This window comes from Cervus canadensis, chromosome 6 (assembly GCF_019320065.1).
Source record: "Cervus canadensis isolate Bull #8, Minnesota chromosome 6, ASM1932006v1, whole genome shotgun sequence".
In the NCBI taxonomy this organism is placed as follows: Eukaryota; Metazoa; Chordata; class Mammalia; order Artiodactyla; family Cervidae; genus Cervus; species Cervus canadensis.
In genome coordinates, this window is record NC_057391.1 from 72,624,328 (window position 1) to 72,651,084 (window position 26,757).

The window sequence follows — 26,757 nt, forward strand, 5'->3', positions numbered from 1 at the left end:
ACACTATTTTTACAGATTTTGCAGGCCTAGACTAGAGGTCAGCAAAGTACTGCCCTCCAGCCAAATTCAGCTCAACTGTTTTGTAAGTAAAGTTTTATGGGAACATGCATGCATGCTAAGTCACTTCAGTTGTGTCCGACTCTTTGACCCCATGGACTGTAGCCCACCAGGCTTCTATGTCCATGGAGTTTTCCAGCAAGAATACTGGAGTGAGGTATTATCTCCTTCTTCAGGGTATCGTCTGCACTTAGGGAAAGAAACCACAACTCCATTGGCAGGTGGATTCTCTACCACTGAGCCACCAAGGAAATCCCAATTTTTATTATATCTACCCTATTCCAGGTGAACATCATGAGAAATATTTCCTCATTGCTCCCATCAGGTGTCATAATTGTAGAGATTGCACACACAATGATGTCGTCCATGCCTGCCCTGCAATAAAAAGGGCACCACTACCTCTCTCAACAGGTGTTACAATTGCAGAGACTTTGGACAAAGACTTGTTCACTATCACCACACTGCAATAATGAGGCAGTTCTCATTTCCCTTCCATCTAGAGTAGAGGAAAGCTTATGAAGAGAAGGGAGTTAGATAAAGAGATTTCCTACAATCTGTGTTTAAAACCCTGGGCAGACCTCTGAAGTGATCAGAATCAATGTAGAAAAAGGTTTGAGAACTGAGCTCTGGTGTGGTATCCATCAGGCTTCAAACTGGCCTCTGGGTAGTCCACAAGTGGAGCAGAACAAAACATTGAAAAGGCATTAACAATTAAATTGACATTTGAGCTGCAGCTCATAAAGGTAAGCTTGGAGTCCAAAACAGTTTGCCTACTAAACTAGGTAGTTTAAATAGAAAGCAGAGTCTCAGAACATAATAGTCAGCATCATACCAAGAACCAGGAAAACCATAATTCACATGACAGAAGATAATCAGCAGACATCACACTGAGATGACACAGATGTTGGAACTACCTGACAAGGATTTTAAAGATGCTATAGTAATGAAAACGCTCCAAAAAGCTATTACAGGCTCGAAACAAGTGAAAACATTTAAAGTCTCAGTAAAGAAATAGATTATATATTAAAAAATCAAGTGGAAATTTTAGAACTGAAAAATATAATAACCTAAGTAAAAAACTGGCTCATAGTAGAATAGCTATAACAGGGAAGAATGACTGTGCTTAAAGTTAGATCAATAGAAATTATCCACTATGACAACAGAGAGAATAAAGATTTTTTAGAAAGTAAACAGGGCCTCGGGGACCTGTGGGCAATAACGGCAACAACAAAAATTGTATGTTTGCATCTTAGGATTGAAGCAGTGATTTGAAAACTTCCTAAATTTGGTAAACCCCTAAAGGGAAAAACCCAAAGTAATGTATTCCCAGACACTTTATATGTAATTTACTGAAAACTAAGACAAAGAGAAAATTCTTCAGAGCAACTAGAGAAGAGCATTTTATTAGCTACAGTGCTTCTGAATCAGAAAACATGGAAGCCAGAAGAAGTGGTAAGATATTTTTAAAGTGTCAAAATGAAAGAACTAACAACCCAGAATTCTTCATGCAGTGAAAATATAAGATGAAATAAAGACATTTTCAGATGAAGGAAAACTAAGAGAGTTTTTTTGCCAGCAGACTTGCTCTAGAAAAGGAAATTCTTCAGACAGAAAATGATAACAGAAAGAAACCTGGACTGTCAGGAATAAAAAAAAGTACAAATGAGAGCGTAGATGCAGAGTAAATGACTGGCTTTCTCCCCTTATATTTTTAAAATATTTGATGGTGAAAATAAAAATTTATAACATTGTCTGCTATAGTTTTCAATGTATATAAAGGTAACTTTTTTTCATTCTCAGCTTTTCCTGAAATATAAAGGTAATTTTTAAGACAATTATATCATAAAAGAGGAGCGATAAAGGGAACTAAAAGTTAGTAGGATTTCTACATTCCACTTGAAGTAGTAAAATGTTGGTATGAGTAGACTATAATAAACTCTGTGTACATAAACTATAATACCCAGTTCTGCTATTTAAAATACTCTATGACAAGATGTACTTTAGGAGAAAAAAAAAACACTATGGACAAGTCAATATTGAATACTAAAAGAAGTTCAGAGCATACACAGCAAAGCAGAAATGACTGTTGGATTTTGTCAAGTGCTTCTTCTTTATTAATTAGTGTGATCGTGTAGTTCTTCTTTAAACTGTTAATGGTTACATTGAATGGATTTGGAATACTTAACCAGCTTTGCTTTCCTAGAATAACCCTACTTGATCATGATATATATGTGTGTGTGTGTGTGTGTGTGTGTGTATAAATATTTTGACATATGAATATTTAATATAAATAGAATCATACAATATGTGACCTGCCTGCTTCTTTCACTTGGCATATTTTCAAGTTTCATACATGCTGTAACTTGTTTTAGTACTTCATTCCTTGTGTGGATAGTCCAGTATTTGTCCAGTCATTTGTTGATGGACATTTGGGCTGTTTCTGCCTTTTGTTATTTGAGAATTGCTAAGATATGCCTCTGCATGTACGTGTTTGAGTATCAGTTTTCAGTTCTTCTGAGTATATACTTATGAGTGGGCAATTGATTTTTGAGAGGGGTGTAGAAGCAATTCAAGGTAGGAAGCATAGTCTTTTCAATGAATGATGTTGGAATAATTACTTTGACCTAAACCTCATACTCTACTTAAAATTACTTAACTAAAAATGGATAGTAAATCTGACAGATAAAATAAATGTAATATGTCAAACTATAAAGCTTTCTATATGTGAAACTACAAAGAAAGACTTAAGAATAAATATTTATAACAGGCTAAAAAGTTCTTAAACATGACACCAAAATGGTTCATAAAAGAAAAAGAAATAAATTGGACTTTATAAAATTTTAAAACTTTTGATCTGGGAATGTGACCCTTTAAAGAAGATGAAAAGGCAGGCCATAGACTAAGAGGAAGTCTGCAAGTCACATGTCCAAGAAAGGTCTTGTATCCAGAATGTATTAAGAACTTTCTAATCTCAATAATCAGAAACAGTTCAGTTTAAAAAAAATGGGTAAACATTTTAGACAACCTTACCAAAGAGTAAATATGAATGACAAATAAGCACATGAAAAGATGTTTAAATCATTAACTATTTTAAAAAATGCAATTAGCACAATGAGATACCACTACATACCTATCAGAATGGCTGAAGTAATGTTGAGCAGCTAGCCCTCTCATAAGTTCTTCATGGGATTGTAAAATGATACAAGCGTCTGGCAAACAGTTTGGCAGTTTGTTATAAACTTAAACTTGTCCTTATTGTGTGATTCTGCAATCATACTGCTGTACACTCATCCTAGAGAAATGAAAACTCACGGACACACAAAAATGTATATACTCACATACATGGCAACTTAATTGTAATGATCAAACCTTGAAAACAACCCAAATGTCTTTCATTGGGTAAATTATCTGTGGTACATTCCACATAACAGAATACTATTCAGCAATAAAAAAGAATGAACTATTGATACACACAGTAACTTGGATGGATCCCAAGAGCATTACACTAAGTGATCAAAAGAGATCATTGATTCTGGAGATTAAGGTTTGAAGAAGGGTGTGACTCTAAAGGGGATGTGTACAAGAGTTTTTTTGTGTTGATAAAACAGTTTGTGTACTGATTATGGTAGTAGTTACATGAGTCTGTACAGGTTTTGAAAGTACTACACTGAAAAAAAAAAAAGGAGTGCATGTAAAAACCAGTGACTCCAAATAAGGTCTATCTTTGTTGTTATTCAGTTGCTCAGTTGTGTCTGACTCTTTGCAACCCCATGGACTGCAGCATGCCAGGCTTCCGTGTCTTTCATTATCTCCCGCATTTTGCTCAAACTCATGTCCATTGAGCCGGTGGTGCCATCCAACCATCTCATCCTCTGTCACCCTCTTCTTCTGCTGCCCTCAATCTTTCCCAGCATCAGGGTTTTTTTCAGTGAGCTGGTTCTTCACATCAGGTGGCCAAACTATTGGAGTTTCAGTGTAAGTCCTTCCAGTGAATATTAAGGTTGATTTCCTTTAGGATTGACTAGTTTGATCTTGCTGTTCAAGGGACTCTCAAGAGTCTTCTCTGGCACCACAGTTTGAAAACATCAATTCTTCAGTGCTCAGCCTGCTTTATGGTCCAGCTCTCACACCTGCACATGACTGTGGGAAAAACCATATCTTTGATTTTACGGACCTTTGTTGACAAAGTGATGTCTCTGCTTTTTAATATGCTATCTAGGTTTGTCATAACTTTTCTTCCAAGGAGCAAGCATATTTTAATTTCAGGGACCATCTGCAGTGATTTGGAGGCCAAGTAAATAAAGTCTGTCACTGTTTCCATTTTTTTCCCATTTTTTCCCCTATCTATTTGCCGTGAAGTTATGGGACCAGATGCCATGATCTTAGTTTTTTTAATGTTGAGTTTTAAGCCAACTTTTTCACTCTCCTCTTTCACCTTCATTAAGAGGTTCTTTTAGTTCCTCTTTTCTTTCTGCCAGTAGGGTGGTGTCATCTGATATCTGAGGTTATTGATATTTCTCCCAGCAATCTTGATTCCAGCTTATGCTTCATTCAGCCTGGCATTTCTCATGATGTACTCTGCATGTAAGTTAAATAAGCAGGGTGACAATATACAGCCTCGATGTACTCCTTTCCCAATTTGGAACCAGTCTGTTGTTCTGTGTCTGGTTCTAACTGTTGCTTCTTGACCTTCATACAGGTTTCTCAGGAGGCAGGTAAGGTGGTCTGGTATTCCTGTCTCTCTTAAAAATCTATATTGTAGTTAATAATGTTGTTTAACATCAATTTCCTGATGTTGATAAAGTGTTGTGGTTAAGTAAGGTGTGTTCATTGAGGAAAGCTGTGTGAAAGGTACACAGTAACTACTGTTTTTGCAATCTGTTGTGGGTCTTAAATTATTTACTATTTAAAAAATGTAGAGTTAAAGATTTTCAAAAGTAAAGAAAATAACATGAATTGGTTAGAGCACTGTTACACTGAGGCAGTGAGAAAAGTGATCTAAAGAGGTTTTTTAATTTAAAGTAATAATAGCTAAGGATTTCAAAGAAATTTCTATTCTGCTAATAGAATAGTGCTTGGCCAGCTACATGGAAAAGTGGGACAAAGCCTCTATCCAGGAGAAGTAGTAGCAAGATTTGAAGTCTGGTTTAATTATTGTTGATGGTTTGATTTAAAAATCAGTGAGGGACAAGTGCTGTGAGTATCGTTTCTACCCCGAAGAATGGCATTTTGCAGAAAATAAGAGCTGGCTTAACAGTGTTAAGTTATTCTGACTTTTATTTAAAACAAAGCATCTGAAGCAGCCTTCGCATAGGAACAAGATTCCAGCTACTGTTTCTTTTTTGTGTCTGCAAATCTATTTTAGTTTTGAATCCTATATAAGACACAGCTAACCTTTCTGGAGCATGCCTTTATTTTTATCCCTCTTTCCCCTTCTTCTCTCTCCTTTTCCCACTCCCACCCTGTTCCCTCAGCCCTCTATCTACCCTCCTCTCTCTTCCCTCCCCCTCTCTCCTCTCTCTTCCCTTCTCCTTTTCTCTTCCCCCTTCACATATTACTGCCTTCTCCCCCTTTCTCCCCTCTCCCTCTTTTTTTTTTTTTTGGTGGAGACAATCTGCCAGTGTCATCCATATATTTTGATTTTGAGGAGGAAAGCCCTATGAGTCTTGTTAAGTAAAAAAAATGGTGGATAGAAGGGCTTTCCGAAATTCAACCTTGATTTTGCAAAGCATGCTAGTTTTAACCTGACCAGTTCTAAGACCTGGGAATCAAGCTGTAAACTTAGGAAGAAATATTGAAGGTACTTGAGGAAATTCATTTTCTATGCATTCATGTAGGATTGGCAGAATCAGGCTCCTCAAACAACAACTTTTCCTCTCTAGCCTTGGAGGGAATTGTGTTTACATTTGATTTTGAATGAGAGAATTAAGCTTGAATGCATCTCATTCTTTCTCTGTCTTTCCTCTGTGGCCCTTCTGGAGGCAGACAGTGTTCCTAAGGCTGTTCTGGTGTTCTGAACTTGACACAGAGGTCTTTTAGGGACGACCTGGAATACCCAGAGGTGACAGAACACTGTCTCAGAGACTATCAGTGGAAGAAATTCTCCACTTTGTTTGTTGCTTTCTACTGAATCTATAGAATTTCCATCTTTTTAAAAATGATGTTCAGACATTCAATAGAGATTTCTAGGCAAAGGGCAAAAGTTTAAAAAATGCATTTAAAGTAAGCCAGTTACTGGCTTTACTTAGTAAGAAGAGCTTTCCTCTTCTATGACCATGTAATAACTACCTACTTTTTGCTTCAATCCATCAGGTTAACAGTCTGTAAACTATGTATCTTGATCTCTTACTCTTAAATGTTACAAAATACCCACAGGGAAATTGATTTCCTGAAGCACTGGGTGGCCTACTTGTGGGTAAGCTAGTTTTTTTCCTTACTATTAATATTTACAACAGATTGTTCTTCTCTGTGTGTGCGCGCTCAGTCCTTTCCAACTCTTTTCAGCCTTATAGACTTTAGCCCTCCAGGATCTTCTGTCCATGGAATTTTCCAGGCAAGAATACTGGAAAGGGTTGCCATTTCCTACTCCAGGAGATCTTCCTGACCCAGGGATCAAACCCATGTCTCCTGCATTGGCAGGCGTCTAGAGGTGTGCAAAGCACACCTTAACACTGCCTTAACTTTGCTATGAAAATATTCTTAGTATGTTAAAAGACAATGATTTCTGGTGTTGGCTTTTGAAAATGAGAATGCTTTTTAACTTTCTCTTTCATGGTTAACTATGCCCAGAGTCTTTATTTTAATTACCACTATGCAGTACTTTAATTCTGCTGTTAGCTTCATTACATTCTCTGCTTTGGTTTCTGAAAATAATTTTAGAGAAATAAAACCAAATTGTTTCCAGTACAATGAAGTGTTTTCACCACACTATTAATGAATCTTTTCTTCATTACCACCACAAACCTAGATGTTGCAAATGTTTTTAAATAAGCAAATTAAAAACTGTTTAGTCTTGTGATGATAGTAAACAAGGAGCACAATAAAATTTAACTTACCTGACTCAATCCTCTAGTTTTTACTGACCTTTCTTTATTGGAAATAGGAGCTATCTGTCGTTTAATTCCTCCCTATAGAAATAGTGTTATTAGAGAGACGCTGGAAGGATTCCCAGGGTTTTGATTCTTAAGTGTAAGACTTGAAACTATAAAACTAATAGAAGAAAACAGAGGGGAAAAGCTCTTTGACATTGGTCTTGGCAGTGAATTTTTTCAGATATGACACCATAAGCCTAAGAAACAACAACAAATCAATAATGAGACTATATAAAACTAAACTTCTGCACATCAGAAGACATACGAGGAGTCAACAGGTATATGCAAAGGTGCTCAATATTCCTAATCATTAGGAAAATGCAAATCAAAACCACGATAAGCCATTATAACCACCTTATAATTGTTAGAGTGGCTATCATCAAGAAAGACAAAAGATAGTAAATGTTGTGGAGTATGTGGAGAAAACAAAACCTTTATACCCATTCCTGTTGGTGGAAATGTAAATTGGTATAGCCATTATGGAAAACAAGATGTTCCTAAAAAAATTAAAAATAGAACTACCATATGACTACAGCAATCCCACTTCTGAGTATGTATCTGAAGAAAATAAAATCAGTGTCTCAAAGAGATATTTGTACACACATGTTCATTTCATCATTATTCACAATTGCCAAGATATGGCAACAACCTATGGTTCTGTCAGTAGATGAAGGGATAGAGAAAGTGTGTGTGTATATAAACAGCAGTGGAATGTTATTCAGCCATAGTAAAAAAGAGAAAATCCTGCTGTTTACAACAACATGGATGAACCTGGAGGACACTATGGTAAATGAAATATGATACACCAAGACAAATACTACAAATACTCACATATATTTGCAATCTAAAAAACTCAAATTCCTGAAAGCAGAGAGTAAAACAGTAGTTACCAAGGTCAGGAAGGTGGGGAAAATGGAGATGTTGATCAGATGGTACAAAGGTTCAGTTACGTGGGATGAATAAGTTCTAAAGAGTTAATGTATAGCCTGGTAACTGTAGTTGTTAATGATAATACTGTACTTGAAATTTGCTAAGAGAGTTGATCTTAACTGTTTTCCCCACCAAAAACTAAATTATAACTGTGTGAGATGATGGTTATGTTAATTAGTTTAACTTTGGTGATCGTTTCCGTTTTTACATATTTTAAAGCATCCTATTGTACACCTTAAATATATTCAGTTCTTATTTGTCAAGTAGACATTCATAAAGCTGAGAAAACAATGACCAGTTAAGTGCTGTGAGCCCACACTTTCCACTGCATCTTTTGTTGAAGACTTCATGAGGAGGGGACAAATAAGAGCACTGAGCAATGGGTCAAGACCTGAATTCTAAATTTTGGCTTGCCACCAGTTAGTATATTTTTGTGACAATGGATTTGACATCACCTTTGTCTTGCACAGGCAGTCCTATTGAACTAATAGTGAGCATTTATTCTTTGCAAGAGATGCCTGGAGATATTATATCCAGTTTATATTGACTAAATGCTTTTGTTTGTTGTTGATTTAGCCTTTTTCTACAGTGTTTTGGTCCAGGAAATTACACTGTGACTAGAAAATTTTCCTCTGAAGAGGCTTTTATTTGTATGGAAAATCTAAATAATCTTGGCAAAAGGTTTTATCTGTGGTTTAAAAGCCATAGAATTGATACTATTTTGTAATATTACATCAATTCTCAATTACTACTAATTTACTAAGTGAAGGAAGTAGAAATCTCTCAATCCTAGCAGTGCCTAAGTTATATAATAATGCTTATGGTTTACTAGTTGATTCAAAATTATTCTGTTTTTTTTTTTTTTTTTAGCAAAATAGAAATTGAACTGTCTTTTTAATTAAACTGTCTCTTCACATCCCAGAGTGACTATTTTTGTGTTGTAACCCAAGTAAAATAAATATTTTAGCATTTGGATGCCTTTAGTGAACTAGTAATCATTTGGGCTTAAGAGATGCTGCTTCCTTTAATATACTGTATTAGTTAGAGGAATACTGATTTAAATATGTGTCCCGATGTTTTACTTACAGGACAGTGAAAGCAAATGCAGATTTCAGTTCTGTTGAGATAGGGTCATCCTTAGAAACTAAAAGTGTCAGAAGAAATGCCTCAGATAGTCTTTTAAAAAAAAAAAAAGAGCTGAACAAAAGGAATACGGACGAACTCTGTTTTATCTCAAGTCGTTATTCCTTATATGTACTATGGTGACAGCTTTACTGCAGAATTATAACTATACAATTGTTACATAACATTGTTAGCTTATAAGGGCCTGTGATTGGGCCACCTCATAGCACTAAATACAAACAGTACAGCATTTATCCAGTGCGAAGTAATGTCTCTTGAGATTATGAGGATAAATGAGATAGTATGTTTGAGTTAGCTTTGAGTGTATAAATGTATTTTAGTCTCATATTATCTCTGAGATAGAAGGATGGGTGAGCAGGGAGAGGTTATGGAGAGAGGTAATTTTTATCTCAATTATACATTACCAAATTGAAGCAAAATCACAAAATTGAATTCATAACAGAGCTTGAATTAGAAAAAAAAAACTTGTATCTTAAACCTCTCTGCAGTTCTTCAAGTAGAACACGATGTCTTAAGTAATTTTGACAAATTTACCTCCTATTCTAAAACTTAAATAACATCATCATTGAAAGGAGCAAGAATACATGTGTCCTGTTGATGAGTCTGACTTTAAGAAGACCTGGTATACAAAACCCTACATTATAAATACAATTTATAGAGTTGGTAAAGTAATTTCACTTTACTGTTCACAATTATTCTTTGCATTATGGACTTCCATTGAATAATGGAAAAAGTACATTTACTTAGCATTTCAAAAACACAATAAATTATATCTTATAGGTTTATTTTAAATGCAGTTTTACTCATAACCCTTTCAGTCCAGCTGAAAGTGATTTTTCTTCTTCTGTTCCTTAATTCCTTGTTTACCACGATCTTAAAACATTTAAATTGTCTACTATTGTGGTTATTTGTGTGTAAAATTTCTTATTCTATTGGATTGTTATATCCCATGTTTCCTTGTATACATTAAGTGCTTAATAAATATTTATTAAATAAATGAAGTTTTACCTATACTTGATCATTCAGTGATAATCAAGGCAAAAGGAGGGAGAAGTAAGACTCTCTCCCAGGGGACTTATGGGGGAAACATTTTCATTCTATATTTCCCCATCTCCCACTCACCAACAAGAATTGCTTCTTAGTGAGCCTCCATCTGCTGGAAGTGTATCATATTCCAAGTGTGTGTATGTGGTGTGTGTGAGAGAGAAAGGGAGAGAGGGAATGAGAGAGGGAGAGATGAGTGGAGGGAGCAGCGTAAAACCATGAGCAGGGGGAAAAGCAAAAGAATTACAGCGTAGAACAGAATTATCTGCCTGCATTTTGGCGTTTCTAGTAGAGAAATACAGAAGAGAGTGCATTAGGCACACAAGAAGCAAGCAAAAAACAGATTTTATCATCAGAAATAGCTACCCTGATAGAATGATAACATAATTAAAGTAAAGCTTTTAGTAGTGAAGCCCTTCTCTATATTCTTGCTTACGAATGAGACATACACACTTCAAGTTTTTTGCAGACATCAACAGAAAAGTCTAAAACCAGGATCAGTGGTAATTGACAGTCTGTTTGGTAAGAAATTCGGAGATTGTGTATATGAATGTATGTATGTATGTATAACAATGACTCTGTTTCACGTTTATAGAATTCCATAAATCTGTTTGTTGCTACTGCGTAACAGTGGTGGATAACAAAGACTTAGCTCTGATAAGGGGTTTTCTTATGTAAGGTTGCTTTCCATCAGAATAAGTCCCTATCCATCTTAGAGTTGTTGCTTTCTTTACCTAATATATATCTGCTTTTTTTTCCCTAGATATTTATTCTGATGAGCCTAATCTTGTGTTAGAACATAAACTTTTTCTGTTTCTTGCTATCTCTCTCTTTTTTTCTGAATATTTTATGAACAAGATCCTTTGAATTTTGCAGACTTTTAAATATATTTTGGTTAAAAAAAAAATGGGCTATAGCTCTGAGTCTTTTCAGTGTTTTGTCTATTATCATTCCAAACAGCCATTCATTTTCTCTTATCACTCTCTGCCTTAGAGTCGTCTTCCATTGGTTATGTATATATGTAGACCTTTTTCATTCCAGAACCAAACATAATAGACTTTTTTCCCTTTCTCTGTGTTATCTTTGACATTACAGAAAGATTTAATATATTCTGTCACCAGCTTACTTGGAGACACATTAAGACTCTTGAATTACGCTTCATTTCATAAATTATCCTCTTTTCCTTAGACTTCAGTTCTTGAAACATTGGGTTCTAATTAAACTCTTTTCTCAAGAAATACAGATGTATTTTTTAATGTAAATGTGAGTCTTCTTTTCAGCAAAAAAATCTACAGTTTGAAAACTAAAGATCAGATGTTTTAATTATTATATTCCTTTACTCTCTTTTTTCCTTAAAAAAAATGAGAACTAATAAGATATAATATGGAAAACTGGTTGTGAGGTATGTGGGATATCTGTACTAACTTTGCACTAATTCTGTACATCTCAAAGCAGTTCTTAAAGAAAGTGTTTATTGAAAAATATATGAAGGACATTTTCATTCATATGAATTTCAGAAATATTCAGGGTTTTTTATTTCTTACAAATCATGAAAAATCTAACAAATGTCAATACTCTTTGCTCTCTTAACTATTGAATTAATAATAAAGCTTTGAATCAGCTTGAGAACATTATTTACTCCCAGATCCTTGTATAATATTGTAAGAAAGTAAATGATGAATTGGTCTCCGGACATCAGACCCCCTCTGTTCCTCTCAAATCTTCTGTGGCTGAAGTGGGGATCTTTATAGCCTGAGGAGTCTGTCTATGAGTTCAGTCTCAAGCGAAGAGAATTAGCAGCTCTAGAACTTGATTGAGGAAACAGCCCTGATCACGTCTTGCTGAATTTTATCTGGGCTTTCTTGAATTCTTAAGGGCTCTAACTCTTTACAAGACTCTTGATGATACAGGTTCTTCTTTGATCTGAAAGGACTAGCCTGCAGTGGCACATCTGAATATGAAATATAATTCTGAAAGTAATTGTGTGTTGCATTTTCCCTTCTCAGCTTTTTTTCCCCCCTGAATCATTTTATAGCCTAATCATCCTAGCTTTTGTTTCTAGGGCTTTACTTGACACGACAGCTATCATGATGACATGACAAGATGATGTCCCTAGAAAATAGTTGTAGATTTGTGGCTTGGCAACTGCTTTATTAAAGGCAGTTAAATTGTTTATAAATTGAGAACTGATTACCTTGCTTATTGCTATGTGGAAGAAAAGATGCTGTTCCTGAAAATACCTGTTCTTTCTCTCCCGGACCTGCAGACAGAACAACTTGAAAATTTTCTCAGGCTAAGGAGTCCTTGTCAAAACAGATTTTTGTTTGAAGAACTAAGCCGCCTAGGGTATTTACAAATAGCCCAAATGAAATACAATGGGGCTGAAACCTTAGAATGGGAAAAAAGAATTTTTCATATTTGCTTAACCCCACTGGACCCCGCTGGACCCATTGTTAGATAATACAAATAATATTAAAGTGTTTTAACCACTTGCTAGTCATTTTATATCAAAGTTTGTAAATAAGAAAAAATGGATAGCCTGATTAAAAATTAGCATAACACATTCTCAATATATCTGATATAAAGCATGTTCTGCATTTTATTTTGAAAATTACCAGTAACATCAGTTTTGTTTTCTTAAAGTCCTATGACTGATATTTTTTAACTGTTGAACTCAGATATCCTTTTACAGTATTCAGTGGCTTTACTTCCATAATGAAAAAGTCCGTTTTGTTGGTGACATCTCAAAATCTGGAATAGGTAGAATTATTAGATAAATTATAGTTTTTCCTTTAAGATAATTTGAGTTTCATCTGTGAAGGTAGTAAGCTCAGAATGCTGAAGTGCAGCTGGAGTAAACGAACTATTTTGCTCCTTTTATAAAGATTTCAATGTGTGCAACTTTGAATTCAAAGAGGATCATACTTGCATGTTCTGAGTGATAGAGAAGTGAAAGAGTATTTTTTTTTTAAATGTAGCTGCTTAATTTCACATTTGTTGGTGATGTTTCTGAAGTAACTGGTCTTTTCCCCTGCCATCTCCCAAAGTATGCACATAAAGTTTTCAGTGGATTCTTTGAAATCTAATCTTAAAAACTAACTTCCTTGCTTAATAAGATAATACTGGACTGGTCCTGGCTTATTATATTGATTTTTGACATTTGCCACCTATAAAGAGAAGTTAACCTCTCCATACAGTTTATTGTCGCCTTTGTTTCTCTTGCTTACTGACAGAATCCCAAGGACTGCAGCAAAGCCAAGAAGCTGGTGTGTAACATCAACAAAGGCTGTGGCTATGGCTGCCAACTCCATCATGTGGTCTACTGCTTCATGATTGCATATGGCACCCAGCGAACACTCATCTTGGAATCTCACAATTGGCGCTATGCTACTGGAGGATGGGAAACTGTGTTTAGACCTGTAAGTGAGACCTGTACAGACAGATCTGGTGTCTCCACTGGACACTGGTCAGGTAAGAAGCTTGTGCAACTTGTCATCTCTGTAGGTTGAACTACTGTATAACCAAGTTACCGGATTTCTACTTAGAACCTTATGGATCATAGTATTTTTCTCTGCATTGTGAATACTATACATTACCCAGATAAAATCTGGAATAGTAATATTCACAAAGTGTTTCATGATAAATGTCTTGTTTTTTGACCACACCACACAGCATGCAGGAATCTTAGTTCCCCAACCAGGAATTGAACCTGTGCCCTCTGCCATGGAAGTGCAGAGTCCTAATCCCTGGACTACCAGGGGATTCCCTCATGATCAGTTTCATTTCTAATGTTCATTTTTATCTGGATCTAGCAAAATCACTAAGTTTTTTCAAGGAACATAATTTATTCTTTCAATGATGATGATGTACCTTCTCTTTTTGGGGTGCTTTCACGTTATTGTACTCATTTGATCCTCATAATTATAACATAGATTGCTGGTTCTCAGACTTAAACATGCGTGAGAATTATCTGGAAAGCTGATTAAAATACTTTCTGATTCAGTAAGCCTGAGACAGGGCCTGAAATTTGTATTTCTGACAAAGTTTCTAGGTTCAAGGACCATACTATAAGAACTACCTAGACAGTGCAGGTACCTTTATCTCCATTTTATAGTTGAGGACAATGAAGCCTAATTTGTTTATGTGATTTTAATTTTATTCAGGAAACATTTAATGAGGAATAATGTGTTTAAGGTAGAATGCTAGGCATGAGAAGAGATACAAAGATGAGCAAGAAATTTCTCTCCAAGGACTTGGTGATAGAAAGGATAGAGTATAGATAGAGTTTCTTACCACTAGTCTTTTATTTTTTCTACAATGATGATCTTTAAATAAGGTCCAAAGTTGGGCTGCCTTTGTTAAAATCTTTGCTATATCTCTTTGTAATCTTGGGCAAGTAAACTTAACCTAGGCCTTCATTTCCTCATTTGTAAAATGAAGAGTAGCAATTTACTTACCTCTTTGAGTTGTTGATAGGATTAAATGCACTAATATGTATAACGCACTTAGCACAGTACCTGACATATGAGCGCAAGTAATTGTTAGATGTCTTTAATAGCCTGTATTCACTGAGTGCCGACAGTGTGACATATACGGAACTAAGTGATTAGGTGAAATGCGTAGTAAGTCAGTACGCTGCCTCTGCACTCACATCTTATAAGAAGTCTGGTATTTTCCAAAATGCTGAGGCATTTCAGTTAATATAATTTCTTATGGAGCTGAGCACCTTTTTCCACACGTTAAAACACTAGATGTGAAATGAGGAAGCTATGTTATTGGCAAAGTGAGAACTTTAGTTCCTTTGTTTCTTTTTGCCTCTTTTGGGAAATACAGGTAATACTTCACAGAAATGTCAAGAAAGTTAATTGGGTAATTTCTTCTATAAAATGCTTTAAGTTGCTCTATAAAATGTCCTTTATGGATTTAAAGTATCATCTTGTGATATGAATTTTGTCTTCTTTAGGAACCTTATTCTGTATATCAGCATTTATTTTTTCTTTGTAGCTCACTTCAAATTTTAAAGTGAACCTCTTAATCTAAAACTTAGCTGAGCTCTAGTTTTGACGTTTCCTCTTCCATTGATCCGGCTTCTCAGGTCGCTCAGTGGTAAAGAATCTGCCTGCCAGTGCAGGAGACACAGGAGACGTTCAGTCCCCTGGAGGAGGAGATGGCAACCTACTCCAGTATTCTTGCCTGGAAAATTCCATGACAGAGGAGCCTGGCGGGCTTCAGTCCATGGAGTCACAGAGTCGGACATGACTGAGCGACTGAACACACACGCACTTCCATTGATCTGGTCTGCGGTTTATAACTGGTACAAACAGATTAGGTGTCAAGGTTAGGGAGATACAGGAAAAGCAACTCTTATCAGTCTCACTGTGGCTAACTTTTTCATTTTGTGTACTTAGCTCAGTTTCAAGCTTCTTTGACTATGGAAGCATATAGCCTGCAAAGAATAAGTTTCACTGTTTCAAAGGAGAGGTAACTTTATGAGTAGCAGTCAGTTAATAAAAGAAGTGAAAAGTTAGCCTCACTAGACTTACCAATTTAGTATATAGGTTGGCCATGCCAGTATGCTACAAGTAGTTATTTGGTTTTGTTTGATTGTAATCCTGATTCCTTATATATTTTGTAGTATGTAGTGGCAACTATAGAACATGAAGGTTAAAAATATAAAATATGGAGAAGGGAATGGCAACCCACTCCAGCATTATTGCCTGGAGGATTCCATGGACAGAGGAGCCTAGTGGTCAACTGTCCATGGGGTCACAAAGAATTGGACACGACTGAGTGAGTGAGACTTTCACTTTACTTTGAACAATACCTGTTATAGTAGACATGATATTATTCGAAAAGAGTCAATTGTATTTTTATGCATCTAAAAAACAACAGAAAGTGTAATTACTTTTGCACAAAAAATATAATATTCTCAGGAATAATGATTAACAAAAGCTAAGGACGACTGTTACTCTGGAAATTATGAAGTGCTATAGACAGCCAATAAAGATGAGCAAAATAAATGGAAGAAAATATATATATATAAAATAGACAACTAATGAGAACCTACTGTATAGCATATGAAAATCTACTTAATGCTCTCTGGTGATGTAAATGGGAAGGAAATCCAAAAAGGGGGGTTATATGTCCACATACGGCTGATTCACTTTCCTGTACAGTAGAAAATAACATTGTAAAGCAACTATACGCCAATAAAGTATTTTTATGAAAAGGCTTGAATTTGAAACATTCAGAATTTCTTCATGTTACAGTTAAACAGACTCTCAAAATCATCCTTACTTTTTTATGTGGACTCTAAGACCTGGTAGATACTAAGTGGCTTATTCACAATCACACAGCTTATAAATGACAGAACTCTGGTTAATACACTCACTCTACCTACCTCAAATCTAAGTCCTTCCTAGTATGCTATTGTCAAATGCCTTACCTAGCAGAATAATGATTAGAAGTGTAGAACGGTCTTTAATGTCTGGGAACTAAATAATATGATGAATTTAATAACTCTATTCTCTTTCCTCCCTCTATCCTGTAACTTTTCTTGAATCTTTCATATAATTTTAGGTACTGAAGAGTTACCAGTAGTATTTTCTTCTTAGTCATTTGCTGTCCCTGATTAAAGAAATCATTTTATCATGGTATCATAGAATTATAATTTTAATTAAATATATCTTTGCTTTTTCACTACAGATACTGTATAAAATCATACATCTTTCTTCATGCTAATGAATTAACCTATGCCTGTTGGACACCTTTAATTAAACTAGTAGTTATTTTCAATGTTCTTTCAGAATTCATTATAAGTAAAATAATTTAGATGCTAATCTTATATCCAAAAGAAGAGGTTTATTTTAGAACTTGGAATACTTTAATTTTTATGAAAAGTATGATTGCCACCCACTTCTATGTCTGTTTATATACACTATCTATATATGTACCTTTTGGAGAAACCTGTTTCTTCAATTAGAGAAATCAGAATGATTTAATAAGTTCTTTGACATTAGTCCTTCAGTTAACCATAAGTCAACTAAATCTTTTACTGTTCTGACTTGTACAAAGATTTTTAGGATATTATGACACGCCTGCCGTGAAATTATTACTGTTTGTACTCACTTGACACGATGTGCCTGCAGGTGAAATTTAGTGATTTCTGTGCAAATCTGTCACCAGTATAGGAATTCGTATGCACATTTGATCATTTGAATAGCCAAAGCATAGCTTGTTGTAAGTTGAATTCTTTGTTTTTCTCCTTTATTTTTTTATATTTTTGTACGAAACCATATCCTTTGTAGTCAAATGCTGCTGTTTAGTTGCTACATTGTTTCTGACTCTTTGTGACCCTATGGACTATAGCCTGCCAAGCTCTTCTGTCCATGGGATTTCCCAGGCAAGATACTGGAGTGGGTTGCCATTTCCTTCTCCAAAAATTTGGTTTAGTGAAGCAAAATATAAAAATTATGCTTCCAATTGAAAATAATAATCTTTCCTTGTTACCTACAGCTATCATGTCGGTTCTAAAGTTGTTGATCAAATGGTCAGTTATTTTTCTGTATCCCAAAATGTTTCCTAAACCTGAACAAACTACATGTAGTAGGCTTGATTCTGCCAAATAGATTCCTTATGATAATTTAGAATGGGAATCTTGACATTTAGTAGTTTGAAATATCTTTCAACAGTAATTGATTTGTTAAATTTTGTTGACCATTTTAGGCTATGTATGATTACCGGTTTCCAAGATACTTTCTAGTTGCTGTTTACTCTTGAATACATTGATTTAGCAGTAGGGAACTTAAGCCATTTAAACTCAGTCCTCCATTATTTTTTTCCCTTCATATTCAGATTAGCAATTAAACCATTTGGGTATTTTGCATTTCCTTCTCTTGTCTTTCATTGTGATAAATTGAACTGAATTACTTAGTTTGATAAATCTAATTGAAAAACTTTCTTTTAAATGAAAATAATGACTAGTAAGAAACCATCCTTATAAATATGAAAAAATTTAATGCCCTAGAGGTATCTGATTTAAGTGTATGTTTAGATAGATTGCTGCTTGCTTGAAAAAGTTGGCTTAAAGCTCAACATTCAGAAAACTAAGATTATGGCATGCAGTCCCATCGCTTCATGGCAAATAGATGGAAAAACAGTGGAAACACTGGCTGACTTTATTTTGGGGAGCTCCAAAATCACTGCAGATGGTGACTGCAACCATGAAATTAAAAGACGCTCATTCCTTGGAAGGAAACTTAAGAGCAACCTAGACAGCATGTTAAAAAGCAGAGACATTACTTTGCCAACAAAGGTCCATCTAGTCAAGGCTATTGGTCATGTATGGATGTGAGAGTTGGACTATAAAGAAAGCTGAGCGCCGAAGAATTGATGTTTTTGAACTGCAACCGGTGTTGGAAGACTCTTGAGAGTCCCTTGGACTGCAAGAACATCCAAGCAGTCCATCCTAAAGGAGATCAGTCCTGAGTGTTCATTGGAAGGACTGATATTGAAGCTGAAATTCTAATACTTTGGCCATCTGATGTGAAGAGCTGGGTCATTTGAAAAGATCCTGATGCTGGGAAAGATGGAGGGCAAGAGAAGGGAACGACAAAGGATGAGATGGTTGGATGGCATCATCGACTCAATGGACATGGGTTTGGGTGAACTATGGGAGTTGGTGATTGACAGGGTGACCTGGCGTGCTGCAGTCCATGGGGTCGTAAAGAGTCAGACACGACTGAGTGACTGATCTCAACTGAACTGCTTGCTATATTTAATTACCTAAATTGGATTGTTACCTTATCTCCATGCCTTATTTCAGAAAAGATTTGGTCAAAAGATTTTATTTGGCGTCCTTCATGGAGGTAATCTTAAACCAGAAGTAGTTTAATAAAAGCACTTGCTTTGTGCTAGGCACCATGCTGGACTACATACTATCTGGTCAGCCTGGAGGAAAGGCAGACAACTAGAATGAACAATTAAAATTTATTGTGACATGGGTAAGTCCATAGTACTCAAAAGTACATATCTATCGTGTATTTGGGGTTCTTCTGCCTAAGGCCCCTCACCTTGTGCTCAGTCATGTCTGACTCTTTGTGGTCCCACGAACTGTAGCCCATCAGTCTCCTCTGTCCCTGGGATTTTCCAGGCAAGAACACTGGAGTGGATTGCCATATCCTGCTCCAGGGGATCTTGCTAACCCAGGGATCTAACCAGCGTCTCTTGGGTTTCCTGCCTTAGCAGGTAGATTCTTTTACCACTGGGCCACCTGGGAGCCTAAAGCACCTACATAATGCTATGTTTCCTGCATTGTATTTAAAACTTGCATAATTGTCGTCTGTAGGACAACAATTTTGCATTACCATTTTATGTAGAGACAATAAGAAGGTAATTTAGTTTTCTACCTTGGTTGAGCTGTTTTCCCATTATATTAGAGATGTAATTGACATATGACATTTTATTAGTTTAAGATATACAACATAAGTTTAGGAAAAATCCATCTTCTCACATGGCTACAAATGTTTTTTCTTGTAATGAGAACTTTTAAGATTTACCCACCTTCAACTCTACAATACAGTATTGTTAACTATAGTCACCACGCTGTATGTTCAGTTCGGTTCAGTTCAGTCGCTCAGTCGTGTCCGACTCTTTGCGACTCCATGAACTGCAGCACGCCAGGCCACCCTGTCCATCACCAACTCCCAGAGTCCACCCAAACCCATGTCCATTGAGTCGATGATGCCATCCAACCATCTCATCCTCTGTTGTCCCCTTCTCCTCTTGCCCTCCATCTTTCCCAGCATCAGGGTCTTTTCAAATGACCCAGCTCTTCACATCAGATGGCCAAAGTATTGGAATTTCAACTTCAATATCAGTCCTTCCAATGAACACTCAGGACTGATCTCCTTTAGGATGGACTGCTTGGATGTCCTTGCAGTCCAAGGGACTCTCAAGAGTCTTCTCCAACACCACAGTTCAAAAGCATCAATTCTTCGGCGCTCAGCTTTCTTTATAGTCCAACTCTCACATCCATACATGACCACTGGAAAAACCATAGCCTTGACTAGACAGACCTTTGTTGGCAAAACAGTGTCTCTGCTTTTTAACATGCTGTCTAGGTTGGTCATAACTTTCCTTCCAAGGAGTAAGTGTCTTTTAATTTCATGGTTGCAGTCACCATCTGCAGTGACTTTGGAGCCCAGAAAAATAAAGTCAGCACATCCTCAGAATTTATATATCCTTTTTTTTTTAGGTTTATACTTTTGACCACCATCATCCCTTTCCCCAAACTTTCCCTGCCTTCACCTCTCTTTACCTCTGGCAACCACCAATCCATTCTCTTTTCCAATGAGTTTGTTTTTTTTAAGATTCCACATACAAGGGAGATCATACAGTGTGTGTGTTTCTCTGACTGACTTATTTTACTTAGCATAATATCCTTAAGGCCTGTCCATGTTGTTGCAAATGACGAGGTTTCTTTCTTTCTCATGATATGGCATTGTGTGTATATAAAAATGTGTGTGTGTGTATATATACATATACATGTGTGTATGTATATGTATTATTTTCTTTATCCATTCATTCACCAATGGACATTTGAGTTGTTTCCATGGCTGAATTATCATAAATAATGCTGCAGTGAACATGAGGGTGCAGATATCTCTTCAAGATAGTGATTTCATTTCCTTTGTATATATACCCAGAGATGAGATTTCTGGATCATATGTTATTCTGTCATTAAACTCTTTAAGCAAATATCTCACAAAGGTTAAAAGGAAAATCTTTAGCAAGCTGAGACAAATTACTTTAACTTCTTCCTGTGAAACTAATATTTGTGACATTTACAAAATTACTCAGATGTCTATTGAAGTCATCCAAATAATCTAACAAGCTTGTATCCTTAACAATGACTGATCTCAGATGGACTGATTGATAAACTAATAATATGGTTGGTAATCTATAGACATAACCTGTTAGGATGGACTATGGACCTGATTCTACATAGTATTTTTACAGTAGTGTTTTCAGCCTTTGGTGATTAATTAAATAGAATATGAAATAAGTCCATTTAATATTTTAGATCCCTTGTGCTGCAAAAATATCTTTGTTTCTCTGTTTAGGTAATGTGAGGAAGAGGAGGGGATACTGGTCTATGAGTTTAACTATACCTGATCTCAGTTCTGTTGTTTTTAGCCTTCTGAACTTAAGCAGTTAATTATCACTTCTGAACCTCAGATTTGCTTTAATAAAGCCCATGATATTCAATACTTATCTCCCTACCCACTTTTATGGGACTGTAGTCATAAAGGAAAGTGATTAAAAGCTATAAAAGGTATTAAGGTGATTTTCACACAGAGTTTCTTTTCATTGTCTGTGTTTGGTCCCCAAGTTTTAAAACAAAAATGTTGTAATGGAATAAATTATTAAATTATAATTTGCAAAAATAGAAAAGTTATCCTTTATTCTGAGATGAAAACTAGGCCTTTATAAGGACTTCATAGACAGTTTTCCCTTTTAAAATTATAAAGTTACATGAAAAAATTGAAAGAGATCCAGAGAGGAGAAATAACTTCTGAGAATAACCTCTAAGCACTAGACTCGCTCTGCTTAATAAACCCACTAATTAAACATAGTAAAATTCTGGACCAGTCAGTCTCTCTGCAGTTGCCTTAATATTTTTTCTATACCAGTATTCCTGAGATAGAAGGTATACTCCTACCTATAACAGTGGCTCAGTGTCTGTGGGAATGGGACGGTGGTACAGGGAGATGATCTGAAAGACTGAGCTAGCTATCCCTACTTCAGAACTCTAATAGGTCTCTCTGCCCTACACCCTACTGTTTTGAGAACTACTGACTTAAACACATGTCATTTGCAGGTACATAAAGACTTTCATTTCAACCTTTGCAAGACTTCTTTTGCTGTTCATGGTCCATAAAAGAAAGAAAGATTTTTGTCTCAGGAATATAAAATACCAGTTAGAATATATGTGTATCTCAGAAGAACTCAAACTACCTTTCCCTCTGATACCTTCTTATCTTTGGCTTCCCACCTGTGGAGAGAAAGGAATCTATGGTATCTTATTTATAGTTACAAAATATGAGAGTAGAGAGCTGAAGCTTTGTCCACACAACAGTTTTGCCCAGAGCACGCCCACATCTTGAAAATGGCTGTTGATGTTTATTTCCATATTTGTCCTACAAATGCTTCTTATGTTGAGATATGAGTAAACATGGGGAAAGTGAGTCAGAGGTTTGCAAACTGCCGGGATAAACATGGTACATTTTTCTGGACTGCCAATTTTATTTGCTGGTATGTAAGCTAAATCATTTTCAGATGATAAAACAAACAGGATATATAATGATGTAAAATGAAAATTTTGATAAAACATCAAATTCAATCCATAGGTTTAGTCCAGCCTTCATATCCTTAGTAGTAGAAGTTTACTCTCCTTTGCTGTTGGGAGCATTTTGAGAAAAACTTTAATTAGTACCATTCTGTTGGGTTGGCCAAAAGATTTGTTCACATTTTCCCTAACATCTTGCAGAAAAACCCAAATGAACTTTTTGGCCAACCCAACATATTTGCATTTTTTTAGCTATTTATTTTATCTTGAAGGCGATTACAGATGGCAGCAGGGCCTAGGTCTTCTGGGTTATTTACATAATGTCAACCACTTGACCAACACACAATAAATGTAATAAAAAAACAAAACCCATCTCTTTTGTGGTGGTGGTGGTTTAGTTGTTAAGTCATGTCCGACTTTTGCGACCCCATGGACTGTAGCCTGCCAGGCTCCTCTGTCATGGGATTCTCCAGGCAAGAATACTGGAGTGGGTTGCCATTCCTTCTCCAGGGGATCTTCCTGACCCAGGAATTGAAGCCCTGGGTCTCCCACATTCCAGGCATCTCTTCTGTATCCTGGTCCAATTTGACTATTACCCTGCAAGCTGTATGAGGCACTTTTACTAAATTGTCATGTTTTTAAATGGTCTGTTGCTAAGAATGTATTTTTTTTAGCAATATATCCTGCCCCTTTTGTACAAAGATCTGGCAGAATGAGTTCAGAGATGAAAAGAGGTATGATTTAGGAAGCAGTAATACATAATTAGCATCAGAAGTCATTGTGGAGTAGAAATAATTTCATTGAAAAAGTTTTTGAAAAATCCTCTTAAGTCTCTTTAGAAACCTACCCAAGTTTGCTAGAAATAAAATCCAGGCTCTCTAAATTTCCTGTGGGAATGTCTGTATCAGAAATTATCAGTGTTTTTGTAAGTACTCATATACCTTTTATGTTAAAAATATGTTCTTAAAATTTGCTGTAAATTGAATTGTTATAATTAAGTTATGTTTTAAATATTCCAGTGGGACTATGTAAAGAATTCCAAAGGAAATCTTCTCATAAAGTAAAGATTCTTTTTTTCTAATATGAGCTCTTAGTCCCCTGGTTCGTTGTTCTCGCTCTCTCTTCTTCTCCCTCATATTCTCTTTAAAATGCAATCAATTGATTACATTGTGATAAGTCTTATTTGTTTACAGTCTGTAGATCACATTCAAGTTTAGAATGATTCTATAAGATAATTATTGAAATGCTAAAGAAAGCTAAATGCCTCCTAGCCCTTTTGGCAAGTTTTATGTGCCAGAGCTCTGGGTATGATAGAAATCTAGAATTTCTTTATTTCTATTTCATTGGTTTTTATAGATTATGGACTAATTCCATGGAGTCAGAAATAGTAATAGGCCATCGTCTTTAGTGGAATTATACATTTGTGAATCACCTTCAAAAGAAGGGAAGTGCATTAGACATCATGTAAAAATTTGAGTGTTTCTAGATGCTAAAGGGAATAAGATCCAGTCTCTGCCTTTTAGGAACTTGCATTGAGTATGTTAAAACACAGAGATATGTAAATGTGACAAAGGTAGGATATGTTAAGTGTCATAAGAAAGGTTTGGAATTTTGTGGGTCATTAGAAATCAGAGAAACTCTCTGGCTGAATTATTAAAGACATCACTGGGAGCGAAAGTTATGACCAACCTAGACAGCATATTTAAAAAGCAGAAACATTACTTTGCCAACAAAGGTCTGTCTAGTCAAGGCTATGGTTTTTCCAGTAGTCATGTATGGATGTGAGAGTTGGACTATAAAGAAAGCTGAGCGCCGAAGAATTGATGCTTTTGAACTGTGGTATTAGAGAAGACTCTTGAGAGTTCCTTGGACTGCAAGGAGATCCAGCCAGTTCATCCTAAAGGCAATCAGTCCTGAGTGTTCATTGGAAGGACTGGTATTGAAGCTAAAACTCCAATACTTTGGGCACCTGATGTGAAGAGCTGACTCATTTGAAAAGACCCTGATGCTGGGAAAGATTGAGGGCAGGAGGAGAAGGGGACGACAGAGGATGAGATGGTTGGATGGCATCACTGACTCAATGGACATGAGTTTGGGTAAACTCCGGGAGTTGGTGATGGACAGGGAGGCCTGGCGTGCTGCGGTTCATGGGGTCGCAAAGAGTCGGACACGACTGAGCGACTGAACTGAACTGAACTGAACTGGGAGCCTAAGCTGGGCATTTAAGGAATGGAGAAGGGCATAGTCTATAGGAACAGATCAGTGTCTTTGACTTGGAATCCTAACTGGTTCCATGTACCTTTCAGAGTCATTATGAGGATTCAAAGTGATACTGTCTTTAACAGCACTTTATAAGTTCCAAATCACCCTGTTTGTTGTTACTATCACTTTGGTTTTATGGGAACAAAGCAGAATAGCATAATTGGGTCATGGGATTTCAGCAGGGCTTCTTTTAAGAAACTTTAACAACCAACATTAATGAAACTTACAAGTATTTGATGGCTTCTTGTGAAACTCATTCAGAAATGTAAATGAAAAGAGAAGAGGAAAATTATGATAGAGGAGCAAGGTGAAGACATCCACCCCCTCCTTTGCTCATCCTCTCACTGAGAACCAGTTTAGCTCCACTGCAGTCCCAGCCCATTTGAACGTCATTCCTCCATTCCTCTGGGTTTTATTTCATTGGCCCAATGAAATCCCAGTGTCTGGGCTGATTAGGGACTAGGAATATGCTCCTGTCAAGGAGCCCTAACCTTTTTCCCTTTAGTTTGGGGGAATGTGTTGCCTTCTTAGCTAAAGCCATCGCTGACCCCAGGCACAACCTTCCTGACAAAACTTTAGTCTTCTATTAGTTCTTTAGCTCTCCAAGCTGATAGATGATGATTTGGGGAGGGAAGAAGGGGAGGTGGAATAAAACATGCTGTCTTGGGGGGGAGGAGCCAAGATGGCGGAGGAGTAGGACGGGGAGACCACTTTCTCTCCTACAAATTCATGGAAAGAATAACTGAACGCAGAGCAAACTTCACAGAACAACTTCTGATCGCTAGCTGAGGTCATCAGGCGCCCAGAAAAGCAGCCCATTGTCTTCGAAAGGAGGTAGGACAAAATATAAAAGATAAAAAGTGAGACAAAAGAGCTGAGGACGGAGACTCGTCCCGGGAAGGGAGTCTTGGGCGGCATTGCTTGGGGTAGGGTCCGGGCCTGAGTGCCCTGAGGACAATCGGAGGGAGCGTCTGTGAGGTGCCAACTTGAACTGTGGGAGACCAAAAGAGAGAGAGTACATTAACCGGCCCGAACACACTGCCGGCCGTTCACAGAACAAAGAGACCGAGAAAGTCCAGAGAAGAGCTCGCAGGCTGCGGACCGGCCCAGCCCCGCCGGAGGCAGGAGGCAGGGGGGAGGGGAAGGTCGCGGTGAGACACAGGGTGCAGGCACCCGACCGGCGCGGGCGGGGACTGGGGCTGGGGACGCGGAGGGCGGAAGGCGCGCGCACCCGACTGGCGACAGCGGAAACTGAGACTGGGTCCGCGGAAGGGGGTGGGCGCGCCACACCTGGGTAGAGTGCACCCACCAAGCCCCTGGCTGCCTGGACCGCTCTGACGGGGAAGGCACAGAGAGCAGGCGCAGCTTTTCGCTCAGCGCTTTTGTGGAACACCCGAGGGCTGGAACCTCGCGCAGCGCGGGGCGCGCTCCATATAGAACAGCCGGGAGCCTGAGCAGCGCAGACGGAGAAAGCGGCGTCAGCCCCTCCCTGCAGCGCCAGCCCGTCCCCGCGGCGCAAGCCCGCCCTCACAGCGCCAGCCCCTCCCCGCAGCGCCAGCCCATCCCCGCAGCGTCAGCCCCTCCCCGCAGAGCGACGGAACTAGCTACCTGAATAAGAGTCCACCTCCGCCCGCCTGTGTCAGGGCGGAAATGAGGCTCTGAAGAGACCGGCAAACAGAAGCCAAATAAACAAAGGGAACTGCTTCAGAAGGGACTGGTGCAACAGATTAAAATCCCTGTAGAAAACACCGGCTACACCGGAAGGGGCCTGTAGATATCAAGAAGTGTAAGCTGGAACGAGGAGCTATCTGAAACTGAGCCGAACCCACACTGACCGCAACAGCTCTAGAGAAACTCCTAGATATAATTTGACTTTTTTCT

At 37.3% G+C, this 26,757-nt stretch overlaps 1 protein-coding gene across 6 annotated transcripts in view; it reads left to right on the forward strand.

The window, feature by feature from the left end:
• FUT8 (fucosyltransferase 8) overlaps positions 1–26,757 on the forward strand; it is a 314,622-nt gene that overhangs the window by 226,826 nt on the left and 61,039 nt on the right. For all 6 annotated transcript variants that reach the window (XM_043472310.1, XM_043472309.1, XM_043472307.1 and 3 more), the window contains one exon: positions 13,499–13,736. In XM_043472310.1, coding sequence (XP_043328245.1) covers positions 13,499–13,736 — 238 coding nt within the window. The remainder of the gene's footprint in view (positions 1–13,498; positions 13,737–26,757) is intronic.